The sequence below is a fragment of the Penicillium digitatum genome, chromosome 3 (genome assembly GCF_016767815.1).
Source record: "Penicillium digitatum chromosome 3, complete sequence".
Classification (NCBI taxonomy): domain Eukaryota; kingdom Fungi; phylum Ascomycota; class Eurotiomycetes; order Eurotiales; family Aspergillaceae; genus Penicillium; species Penicillium digitatum.
This window is the reverse complement of record NC_089386.1, coordinates 2,402,303-2,413,916: the sequence shown is the minus strand read 5'-3', so window position 1 is coordinate 2,413,916 and position 11,614 is coordinate 2,402,303. Positions and strand designations below refer to the sequence as shown.

Here is an 11,614-nt window from a genome sequence, read left to right as displayed (position 1 = left end):
CACCCCGCTTCCCTTCTTATCTTTCCTTCGGACAGCTTCTAGTTTTCATCAAATTCAATTTAAGAACATAATGGTTGATCAAACAAGACTGTACAAGATCTCCGTTCCCGACGAGAATCTCCAAGACCTCCAACAACGCCTAGCGTTGTGCAAATTTCCGACTCAGCTGGAGTCTTCGGAACAAGACCTATGGGACTTTGGAACTCCAGTGAAAGAAGTACAGCGACTTGTAGAGTACTGGAAGAATGGCTTTGACTGGCGAAAGGCAGAAGCTAAGTTGAATGAGCTGCCCCAATATCAAATGCAGATCGAGGTGGAGGGATTTGGCACTTTGAGTATCCACTGTTAGTTCTATGGACAGATTCTCAGGGGTTGAATATTCACGGGCTTAAACATTTAGATGTCCACCAAATCAATGCCAACAAGAACGCGATTCCGCTGCTTTTTAGCCATGGATGTGAGCATCGATCTCCTCTTCTATCGCGTTCATGTATTTTGCGATCGCAGTTCGTTCTCTTATATCTAAATATAGGGCCAGGATCGTTCATTGAAGTCACAAAACTATTACCGATGCTGAAAGGCGACGCCGATAGTCCCGCTTTTCATGTTGTGGCTCCATCACTGCCCAATTTCGGCTTCTCCTCAGGAGTGACTCGTCGTGGATTTGGCCTCGCACAGTATGCCGAAGTCCTGCACAAGCTTATGACCAAGCTAGGCTATGATCAGTATGGTATGTCCAGGAAGGAACCAGAATGTACCAGCCACACCCGAGACTAATTGGGTTTTACGCATAGTGACCCAGGGCGGAGATTGGGGATTTTTAATTAGTAGAAAAATCGGTCTACTATACCCCGAGCATTGCCAAGCCTCTCATATCAACATGGTGCAAGCCAAACCCCCTCGATTCACCGATAACCCATGGGCAGCCCTGCAACACGCATTAGTACCATACAATGCCCGAGAGAAAGCAGGCCGGGAAAGGAGCGAAGGGTTCATGCGAGAAGGCTACGGTTACAACCTGCTCCAAAGCACAAGGCCCCAGACCATTGGCGTAGCACTAGAAGATAGCCCTGTTGCTCTGTTAGCCTGGATTTACGAGAAGCTGCACGAATGGACAGACTCATATCCCTGGACTGACGAGGAGATTTTAACGTGGGTATCTATCTACTGGTTCTCTGCAGCTGGACCTGCGGCTAGTGTTCGCATCTACTATGAGGCTTTTCACGCTGAGGGGGCAAATGGAAAATCCTGCAAAGACTTGATTCCATATGTCCCGCGCGTAAAGCTAGGAATTGCGCACCTCCCTCGTGAAATTATCGTTGTTCCTTGCTCTTGGGCTGCTGGTTTGGGGCCGGTTGTTCAACAGACTGAGCATCCATATGGAGGTCACTTTGCCGCTTGGGAGGTTCCAGAATGTATTGTCCAGGACTTGCAGGCCATGTTTAGCAAGGGTGGACCTTGTTATGCAATTGTCCGAGGCAAAAACGGATACTAACCATGTGTATATGGAGGTTACTTGCTATTTGGATATTTAGCCTAATGATTTTGGACCCCGTTGAAGTGTTAACAGAAAGGTGGAGGGTAAGTTGAAGATCAACTTGCTTGTTCTCGATGGTTTTACATCATGAGAATGAAAAGAATGTGGGAAAATAGAATGTATGATTGATATTGGTGGTAACTTGATGTGTTTCCTCCCAAAGTTGTACGCTCACCCAACGAGCACCCCCAAACTCACCAACAACGATAGTAGTACGTAGTATAATGAGAAACTTACCGTATTAGCACTACTGGTCACAATCTCAAAGTCTACTAGTGACGTTTTAGGGCTTGACGCCCCTATCAGAACCACCTGCGTCGAATTTGCAGCGTCATGACTTTGAAGGTCGGATCCACTTTTGTGTCAGTGTTGGGCTATTGTTAATGATGTTCGAACCCACTGAGTGTCGAGCCTGAGAAATTCAACTTCAGAATTCCGTTGGTCATAAAGCCATTGAAGTATATTCTTGTGGGCTAATTAAAGGGAATTTTGGCTAGATTCATAGGTCCAGCAGGAGTGAGATTTTTTAGCACTAACTTATGCAATACCTCGTTTATGTATAGATTGCCTACTGACTAGACATTAATTCAAAGCTAAACTAACGACATCACCTTATATTAATTCTTTGGCGGTGCTGTAATTATGTATTTCATACTAGCTTCGCATTTCCACCCTATCCCAATCAGGCTTAGCACTCGTATGATCACAGCAGGGTGCCTCATTGTATGTTTAGTAGTTCGAAAGTCAAAGATAATCGAAATCTAGCTAGTGTTTAGTAGAGCAGTGGCTTCCATCTGCGGATGATGATTTTCATAAAGAGGTCTCATCACTACCACTGGGGTCGCTGGAGTCACTAGAGCCTCTGGAGCCACTGCTGTCACTGCCACTGCTAGAGACATCGCTGCCTTTTCGTGATATAAATATCGTCGGAATGGCCATTAAGGCCAGGACTGCGAGGAAAGGGTCACGAAGCAACATTGTGCTCGAACATGAATCAGTCCATAGGGTATCGAGATAAAACTGTCTGTCAGCTCATCACAACTTGTTCATTTGGAAGAAGCAGAACTAAAATTAGGAAAATGAACTGAACCCCCGCGACCGGGCATGAGTTTATGAGCAAGGGCTTTTACCGCGACACTATGCGTTTGGTGCCCCAGTGAAGCGATGACACGGGATTTATACCTAGCTGACTCTGAATGTCAAGGTGTCAAGGGACTGGAGCAGAACGATGCTCCTTTTCACCGGATAACCATTGGACAGGAAGTCATCAAGTTCCCATTCTTCGGAGCATCTGCAAGCCTAATGGTCGTGTTGATCAGGTCTCGGTTGAGGGCTTGGGGCCTGTGGATCGATCGTCGAAATTGGCTTGATAGATCCACAATTTCCGGTGAGAGGTAGCTGCTTCTGGTTTCGAAATTTTTGGGAGACTGGAGCTGATTGATGAACGTCTACCACTCAGCCCAGAAACATTGCACATAGACACTTGGGTGTGTGGCATTGTCCTATCTCTGTGGTACAGACTACGCTTGAGATGTCCTTGTTTTGTAACACAACATTGGAATGCTCTATCACCTGTGTATCTTCCGGGTGGTTCTCTTTTTAGAAAGGCGTCAGCATCAACGTCGCATTAAAAGCACCGAGAACCCTCTTACAGGTGATTAGCAGGTATACATAGTTCGTTGAAGTCTATCAGAGTTGGTAGATTTCCTATTTTTTGAGATGATGGCCACAAAATGTTTATAAAGGACAAGCGAGGCCTAGTCTGCAAACAGATGCGTGATTGTGGGCCAGGTCATCAATGATTGATTCCATGCCGAGCTGAGTGCTACGCCCCGAAAGACTAGTCACCAAATGTTTCATAAGGTACGGATATATACATGATCATATTTGTAGTGTCTAGCTGTCAAGCAGCACCGGCACCTTCTCAAGCAGGTATTCAACAACGCCATCGGGACCACGCTCGACCTGCAAGCCCTGGGGAATGGCGTGAAGCTTTATATCGGGTCGAACAGAACGGGCAATCTGATGAATCTGTTGGGCCTCCTCGGGGGACCACATAGAGGCGCTGAACTATTTAGGACGTTAATTTGGAACTCAAGCTTTTGGAACTGGTAACCCCGGAGTCGGACTTACAAGAACTTCAGGGTTGTGCTGCTTAACCTTAGCCTCAACCTCGTTGATTTCTGTGCGCAGGTCGTTAGAAAAATTTGTTCTCAATATCTCTCTCAATGTGCTTACTCTCGCAGTTGTCGACGTGGATGATAGTGTACCGATCGCTCAAAGCCTCGATGAGACGGCCGATGACGCGCTTGGCGCGCTCGGGCACGGTGTTGACACTAACCAGGTGGAACGGACCTTTGGGAGCAGACATGTCGGCGAGATGGGAATGATAATAAGAGAATGCGACAGTCGTGGGGGTTTTGTTTCTTTTTTTATTCCCTACGTTGAAATCGACCGTGCTCGCCTCTTCCCCACATTGTGGGATACTACCCCTCCGGCTTATATAGCGCCGGGACAGACATACTCCGCTATCGCTCTCGATAGCCCCGTGTCATTTGAGGTTTCTGTTACAAGCTTCTTGCTTCCTCTCTTCACTGTCCGGTTAAATCAAACATGTCAAAAATTGCATCTACCTTCTCGCGTAAGAACTATTCAAAAGATACCGGATTCCAGACTGACGGAGTATAGGCCTGGTGCGCTTTGTCCCCAAGTCAAACCCCGCCAAAGTTCTGATCGGAGAGCCCGTCGACCCCAACTTGGATGTTGGGTTGGCTCTTTACCAGGGCAAGGAGGTTGCAGTGCGCCCGTTCTCCGGCACGTCCGTCCTGAGCCCTGGCCAAGTGACCGACGCAACAGAGACCATCGCGCGCATCTTGTCCCCTTTAGCGCAAAGCGAGGTTGGAACTATTCGCTGTATTGGCTTGAACGTGAGATTTCTAAAAGTTGGTGTGAAAATTCAAGGGAAATGAAGTTGCTGATGCGAATTACAGTATGCCTCCCACGCCAAGGAAATGGCTCTCCCGATCCCAGAAGTCCCGACATTGTTCATGAAGCCGGCCAGCTCTCTGGCTGATCCTTGGCCTGCGCCAACAGTTCTGCCCAAGATTACACAGCAGGATAACACTGGCGATTACGAGTCTGAGATGGTTATTATCATTGGCCGCGATGCTAAGGATGTGTCCGAGTCTGAGGCCCTCGACTACGTCCTTGGCTACACAGCTGCGAACGACGTTTCCAGCCGCACTTCCCAGACCAATCAAAGCCAGTGGTCCTTTTCAAAGGGTTTTGATGGTGCATGCCCGATTGGTATGTCAATTAAGGCTGTTGACTCTTTAGGTGAATCTCGCACTAACTCGACATCTACAGGCCCCGTCCTGGCTTCCGCTGCCCTTGTCCCCGATGCCAGCAAACTCCAAATCCGTGGTCTTAAGAATGGCAACGTGATGCAAAACTGCCCGTTGACGTATGTTAAATTTGTTTCGCATTACTTCTAGTTTTCACATAAACACCAGCTAACATAAAATTTCACGGCAGCGACCTTGTCTTCAACGTCCCCCAGCTGGTCAGCTTCCTCTCCCAAGGGACCACCCTTCCTGCCGGTACCATCATTTTGACTGGCACTCCGCCCGGTGTCGGCGCAGCTAGGAACCCGAAGGAATTCATCAAGACTGGCGATGAGTTCGCCGTTGAGCTGCTGCCCCACGTTGGAACACTTATCAACAAGATCGAGCATCAGTGAAAATATCCAGCACACCAAATGATTGGTGTGACCTATTGAGGCAGTAGCTTTCCATTTATATATAAAGAATTTTTGGCCGCTTGTGGAGCCTTGTGACGTTTTCTTTTTGGCAGTTCTTTAGATATTTCCCTCCTACTGGCATCGTAGCTATACACATGAGCAATGAAACAGGCTAAAATTGCGAGGCAGACCACACCAAGTATGGCACTTGGAATTGCTCCGACCGGCGCCATGCGCTCTGCGCGCTGTTGTATTGCAAAAAATGCATGAAGTGGTCATCTGCACACTCATATACTCCCAAGTCTCTTTGTCTCCTTTGTCGAGATGTGTGGTGCCACCCTGAGACATGAACAAATGCCTCAATGGCGTCATGCCGAGACAGATAAACTATATGTGATGTTTAGTCAGCATTGTCCGCACAGATTGCTTAAAAGGCGCGGACCTTGTCATTATTTAGAAGAAATTCAGAGTATTTTTTCATACCATTTCAAGTGTTCTACAATCTCTTTCATCCTTGGATACAAGCCACAATCAAAACGATCGCTTTTGACTACTAAAGCTGTTGGACTAGATACCCTCCAATACTGGCTCCACGTCATATGGCAAGGGGAATCCTCGAAAGCGCTAGTACAGCATGAAGGGATAATCTGTGTTGAGAGGCTTTGGCCAATCACAGAGCGCAGCCGGACTTGAACTCTTCCCGGTGCGGAGTAAATCTCCCCGGCCACATTGCCTTGTAAACCATTTACTGGACAACTTAATTTTTCCGCAAGGGCTAATGTTCTTATAAACAAACGTGTGTTAACGAGTAATATAGAACGAAGGTTTCATTCCTATAGGGTTAGCAGAGACATATTTTACTGATCAAATGTTGTTGTGCTGGTTCATTGCGTGGTTCACACCCTGTAGTAGAGTTGTATAGTAATGGCTTCCAACTTCCGCATTTTCTTTATGTAGTAGTCGGTTGAAACCATAAAGCCAGAATTGAAAGCCGAAAATCATACCCGGCAGTGGTCTGCCATTGCCAATGGGCCTCGTTGACCCGGGATGGCATGATTTCAGCGGGGGGGGTATACCGGGTTGGTGTCCCGAGCTGTTCCCATTCAGAGTGGTTTGCTCCAAAGCCAGCCTGTGGCTGTATTTCCATTATTTGATTCGAATTTCTCTCCTTTTTGTACTTTCTTCCCTTTGCATGAACATTGTTCTCGGCCCTATTGAGATGTTATGCCTCTGCACATACTCCGACAGCGACGCGGCTTCTTGAATAAAAGCCAATCGATCGTATTGATGATATTGTTGTATACTAACAATTTAAAGGTCAAGCTACACACACTCTGGGGCCACGTTGCCGGGTTGGATGCCAATGCCGAATCTACATTGAACCACCGCGAACGCGAATCCGATCACTCTATCGTAGCCAACTATGCTCTGGAAACTCAAACCTAAACAACTTCCATTGTAAAATTGAGCGAGAAGTACCAAAACGGAAGTCCTTTTCCATTCTAATGACTCCATTCCTCGCTACGACAAATGTTACCGCGCCAGTGCAAGAAAATGGTGGGAAGGAAACTTAACATTGCGAGAATCCGGAAGATCGAGTGAGAACAAACACGGTAGGTGACGAAACAGAAGATGAAAGGCTCAACCGGGACGTGCGAATCTTTCGGTGCTGGGTTTTTAAATAGAATTATTCTAGATGCTTTATCTAGAAGACCCATATACCGGGTGCGATCTTTTGTAAAGGTTGTTTCCATCACGACTATACTGCCAATAGCGGAGGCAGGCGATATGAAAATGGCCACGCGGGCTCGACAAGCAGCTAGAGAGGCATATGTGGTGCTCTTAGCACATCGGATATTACACACAAGGCTGCAGATGAGAGAGATGAAGAAAATAGGACGGCGCCCAAATCGGTTGCACAGCGGCTTCGAGAACAGACTTTGCCAAAAAGTATTCTCCAAGGCTGAACACTTGAGAGTGAGTAGACTTCCAAAGTGGACTTCAAATCCAGCTTCCCCACGAAAGAAGGACTGCTAAGTGAGACGAGATGACTAACGTGTCCCTCTAGAGACATGAGCGTTGCCGTATGTTCTAATTGTAGCAGACTCATGATCTTTTTTATCCCCCTGAACAAAGGTCACAAGAAATACCCACCCAGCTGACCGGAAGACTTAGATACGGGATCTAAGCCATATGTTTGCAAGGAGTGTCAAAGGCCCTTTGCCCGACAAGATGCTCTTACCCGCCATAAAAAGCAGCATTCTCGTGCTATAAACTCGAAGAAGGACTCGCTGGAGGTGAACTTGCCGCCACAGCCTACCTCGTTCGATTCTCTCCCTTCGTGGGACACGAGTAGTGCTTCCACCGCTGATCCGGTGTCGACTTCAGCAACAAGTCACTGCTGGGAGGAAAAAAATCCGGTAAATCATGCGAGTGTGCATACTGTCGCCTCGGAGTTGGATTTTGCCTTGGTTTGGCCTGATTCAGAAAACTTGTTTCAGACCTTGATGTCCTCGGACACAACAGATCAATGGCATATGCCGCTTGGTACAATGTCCGTTCCGCCTGTAGTGCAGGATTTTAATGGTATGAACTTCGAGTCTCCATATTTATTCGATGATCGTAGATCTCCAGTCGGTGCAATACCGTCCGGTGAAGGGCATCAGGCAGTGCGAGATGTCACAGAGATGGTAACGAGCACGGTAAGTTCAGCATTGTATTTTTCAAAGACCTTGGAAACCCCGTGCGAAATCACCTTGAAGATGCTCATGTGAAACTAAAATTTGATCGACTCCAACACGTCATTTTCCTAGTCATCCAGTGTCACCGCCGCTGTCAAAGCTACAGCCATCACCTCAGTATTCCTCGACGAATGCCTCCATATGTTCTTTATCCGCTTTATTCCCACATTCCAAATCCTGCATCGTGCAACTTTTGTTTTCCGAGAATGCACGCATGCTCTCCTCCTCAATGCCATCGCCATCGGCTCGTTGTATCTAGGCCCTAAGGACTCGGTTGGAAAAGGCGAAGCCTTATGGCGCTTAGCGCATGCCGCACTTTCAACTTTATGGCAGTCACTGATCACACAGAACGGCCCCTATGATGCATGCAAGGGCGTCCAGTTGATGATCACCGCCCTGCTTGGTCAGATCTATGGGGCCCTATCCAAGAACCGAGCAATTCGAACCACCAGCCAGGTCTTCCATCCGCTGGGGTTCTTATGGGCAAGACACTGCGGGATGTATGATAGCGAGCCATACTCAAGGGACAATCTCCCCTCGATCGATGCCCCTGCTGCAGAAAAAGAACGTCAGTGGCGAATCTGGTCGGCGCGGGAGATCCAGCAACGCACCCTGTTAGCCTACTATGTCCTGGATGGGCTCGTTGCTCAGATGTCAAGCGACGGTGCCTCTTCGCGCCATTTTGCAAACCCACTCACTCTTCCGAGTAGCGAGGAAGCCTTTGATGCCAGCAATGCCGATGAATGGTTGGCGTATATGCTTCACCGGAAGCCCGATCAGTCCTCATTCAGGACGATATTCCGCTCCCTCTTTCCACCGGTTGGGAGCTTCCGCCCTCTGCAGTACCAGTTCTCTGCCTTCGCATTGTGTGTGGTTCTAGAAGGGCTCCAGTCTTTGGTCTCCGACTTTGATGATCATGAACTAGCAGTGGGAGTTCCTAGCCAATCAGAAGTCCGGCGAGCTCTAGCCCAAATCCACGAGACAGTATCGATGAGCATCCAGTTCAACGCAGCAGAGAGACTCGAAATCCTCATGCGTTAGCACAAAGTCTGCCTAGATACAATGATCAACTCGACCGTTCTATCCTGCCACGTCTGCTCACGCTACAACATTATCCAACATGTCTCCGGTGGATGCGGAACTGTCAGCCCAGGCTCTGACCTGGTCAAATGGGCCAATTCAGAAGACGCGCGGCGGGCCGTTCTCCACGCGGTCGCCACCCAGGAAATTGTAGAGCAACTACCACGTGGCCATGCACACGTTGTGAACATGCCAAGCTCACTGTTCGCAGCGGCGACGATCTACATCGTCCTTTCACTTGCAGGAGTCGCCACTGTGAATTTGCCTCGCAATGTAGTTTGGCAGGACGTTTTGTTGTCCCATTCCGATCTCAACCTGGGCCACAAGGCTATCCGGCCTTTATCTGGCTCGGAAACAAAGCGCTTTGTCGAGAGTTGAAATGCGACTTCCTCGCTTGCATTTCCTATTGGTGGCACTGTCAGGAATTTGCTTTATGAGCTCAACTCCCTGCAAAACCTTTTCCGGTGCTTGTCTTCACAGTGGGGCATTGCACATGACATGGAGGATACTATCGCAAAATGGATTCAGCTCTGTCATTAGGCCATTCGGTTAAACTTGGTCTGCTGCAACAGTCTTCATGAGTAGATATGTCAAATGTTGCCTTCGATAGACCTGCCGACAATAAAGATCTATTCCCTGCTGCAGGTGGTCAATCGTTAAAGATACGTCATTTGAGGACCTACAAGTAACATACCACTCGAAACAATCGACAAAGATGGTTCCCACTGTAGTTGATTTAGGGTTGCGACCTTGTGGTTTATGTTCTCTGTCTTTCATGCACGGTTGCCCTGTTGCAACTGTTCTGCCCTAAGTTCGTGTGGTATGGGGAGGTACGTATTTCAATCGCCATTCAGAGTTTCAAATGAACGATTTCTTGTATGTTTTGTCTATCCCTAGTTCTCGCTGGCCATGTTGACTCATGGATCGCAGACAAGAAGGATTGTGTCCAAGGTTAACGATGACTTGTGAACTTGGAAAACTGTCGAGCAGACTTGATTGAGGTATTTCAACAAGCGAGAACAAAATGAATGAAGGACCAAACCATCAACCGCTCTGGGTATAAAATGGCGAATCACGTGTTAGCGCTGAAAACGCGGGCAACGCGACGCGCCTCAGATCTCTCTGACCCACTTCAAGTGTCATCCCCGCTCTTTTCGGCTAGAACCTACTCCGTACCCACTGACATTTTTGATCTCCTTGATCTGTGGGTCTAACTGTGGGCTATCCATTCAAACTCAAACCAAGTGATCCGACTTACTGGTAGCGTGGCGTCCCCATGCCATGCAAGGCCAGATGAGCGTCAATCAAAATTAAGACCCCCCAACCCGGCATCGGCTCCAGCAATGGCCCCAATAGATCTCGCATCAGCCCGTGGGACCAAGCTTAGCGATATAGTTATCGATCGCCGTCCTAGCACAGGCCGTGGCAAGAAACTCACCCTCGCACAAGAGGGCACTTTGAAGAAACTGTATGAACAAGAATTGCCATCCGTGTCAAATGGCGAGCTTCCAGCGAAAGGCTTCTGGGTCAATCTTGCGTCGCTGTTCTGCGAGCAGACCGGTCGCGAGTATTCTTGGCTGTCTGTGAAACGGCGGGCTGCAGGGTGGCGCCAGAAGTCTGTAGGAATCGACCGTCGACGGTATTCTTTTCGTGCTAGCGAGCTCGGGGCTGAGGATTCCGTGCCTGAACCTAGTCAACAAGATGTTGCTTGTCAATCTTCACGCCAGGAGGGCACATGCGACAGCAAACTATCGAAAGCGCCACAAAAAATACCTTCCCCATTTCCGCAGGATTTGAATAAGCCGGAGTTGTCTCAACTCGACAGAAGCGCCGATGTCGGCGACTGGTCACAACGCAGTTGGGTTTCAGGTGATCCAGACCCAAGCCAAGACACCAGTAGGAATCTCAAGCCTCCTCGCATTTCTCAACCCAGCCCCCGATCTAGCCCGCCCCTGCGGGTATCACAGCCTAGATATCGTCACCGATCTCCTTCACCAACGAGACCCACGAAAACCATCTCAAACCGACTGCATCACCAGCTGGCCTCTTTCTCCGATGGGAAAGTCGTGTCTAGCCTCAATCCTTTGCCTGTCGCCTCCCCAGCTCGAGAATATTTGCAAGCCAGCCACCCGGGTAAAACAATCCCCGCTGAATCCAACCGTGCCCGCAAGTTGACGGAGAAAGATGAGCCTGAGAACCACGCTCGTGATTCGGCAAGATCTAAGCGAGGAGGTCTTCTGGTGCCGGCACACTTTTCTGAGCAAGATGACTTACCGCTGGCCCCAACTCAGATCAAGAGGAGGCATGTTGCAAGATGACTTCTCCAAATGAGACATACCATCATCCATCATATGTCTCTTTCGACAAAGACAAGTCAAATAGAGCATAGAAAATCCGAAGGGTAGAGTCTTCAAAATCAGACATTTCACTGCTATCCATCTCCCCGAATCTGTCCTAAGTGCGTTATTGAACACGCACGTAGATACAATACTTGCATAGAAAGCAGCTATTATGTTG

The 11,614-nt window shown here is 48.4% G+C and overlaps 6 protein-coding genes across 6 annotated transcripts; 5 read left to right on the top strand and 1 right to left on the bottom strand.

Moving 5' to 3' along the window:
* Positions 1-70: 70 nt before the first annotated feature.
* Positions 71-1,495, top strand: Pdw03_8418 (Alpha/beta hydrolase fold-1; the record flags this gene model as incomplete). The annotated part of the gene is made up of 4 exons (XM_014678072.2): positions 71-344; positions 401-457; positions 533-730; positions 795-1,495. The coding sequence occupies 4 exons, from the start codon at positions 71-73 to the stop codon at positions 1,493-1,495; spliced, it is 1,230 nt and encodes a 409-aa protein (XP_014533558.2).
* Positions 1,496-3,433: 1,938 nt separating this feature from the next.
* Pdw03_8417 (mfs general substrate transporter) lies at positions 3,434-3,908 on the bottom strand (the record flags this gene model as incomplete). The annotated part of the gene is made up of 3 exons (XM_014678071.1): positions 3,434-3,607; positions 3,671-3,720; positions 3,776-3,908. The coding sequence occupies 3 exons, from the start codon at positions 3,906-3,908 to the stop codon at positions 3,434-3,436; spliced, it is 357 nt and encodes a 118-aa protein (XP_014533557.1).
* Positions 3,909-4,150: 242 nt separating this feature from the next.
* Positions 4,151-5,276, top strand: Pdw03_8416 (Fumarylacetoacetate hydrolase family protein; the record flags this gene model as incomplete). Its single annotated transcript, XM_014678070.1, has 5 exons — positions 4,151-4,178; positions 4,226-4,464; positions 4,528-4,843; positions 4,904-5,000; positions 5,072-5,276. The coding sequence occupies 5 exons, from the start codon at positions 4,151-4,153 to the stop codon at positions 5,274-5,276; spliced, it is 885 nt and encodes a 294-aa protein (XP_014533556.1).
* Positions 5,277-7,160: 1,884 nt separating this feature from the next.
* Pdw03_8415 (Transcriptional regulator) lies at positions 7,161-9,058 on the top strand (the record flags this gene model as incomplete). Its single annotated transcript, XM_014678069.2, has 4 exons — positions 7,161-7,253; positions 7,345-7,360; positions 7,452-7,978; positions 8,090-9,058. The coding sequence occupies 4 exons, from the start codon at positions 7,161-7,163 to the stop codon at positions 9,056-9,058; spliced, it is 1,605 nt and encodes a 534-aa protein (XP_014533555.2).
* Positions 9,059-9,079: 21 nt separating this feature from the next.
* Positions 9,080-9,475, top strand: Pdw03_8414 (Transcription factor; the record flags this gene model as incomplete). The annotated part of the gene is made up of 1 exon (XM_066101959.1): positions 9,080-9,475. The coding sequence occupies one exon, from the start codon at positions 9,080-9,082 to the stop codon at positions 9,473-9,475; it is 396 nt and encodes a 131-aa protein (XP_065957042.1).
* Positions 9,476-10,440: 965 nt separating this feature from the next.
* Pdw03_8413 (uncharacterized protein) lies at positions 10,441-11,415 on the top strand (the record flags this gene model as incomplete). Its single annotated transcript, XM_014678067.1, has 1 exon — positions 10,441-11,415. The coding sequence occupies one exon, from the start codon at positions 10,441-10,443 to the stop codon at positions 11,413-11,415; it is 975 nt and encodes a 324-aa protein (XP_014533553.1).
* Positions 11,416-11,614: the final 199 nt, after the last annotated feature.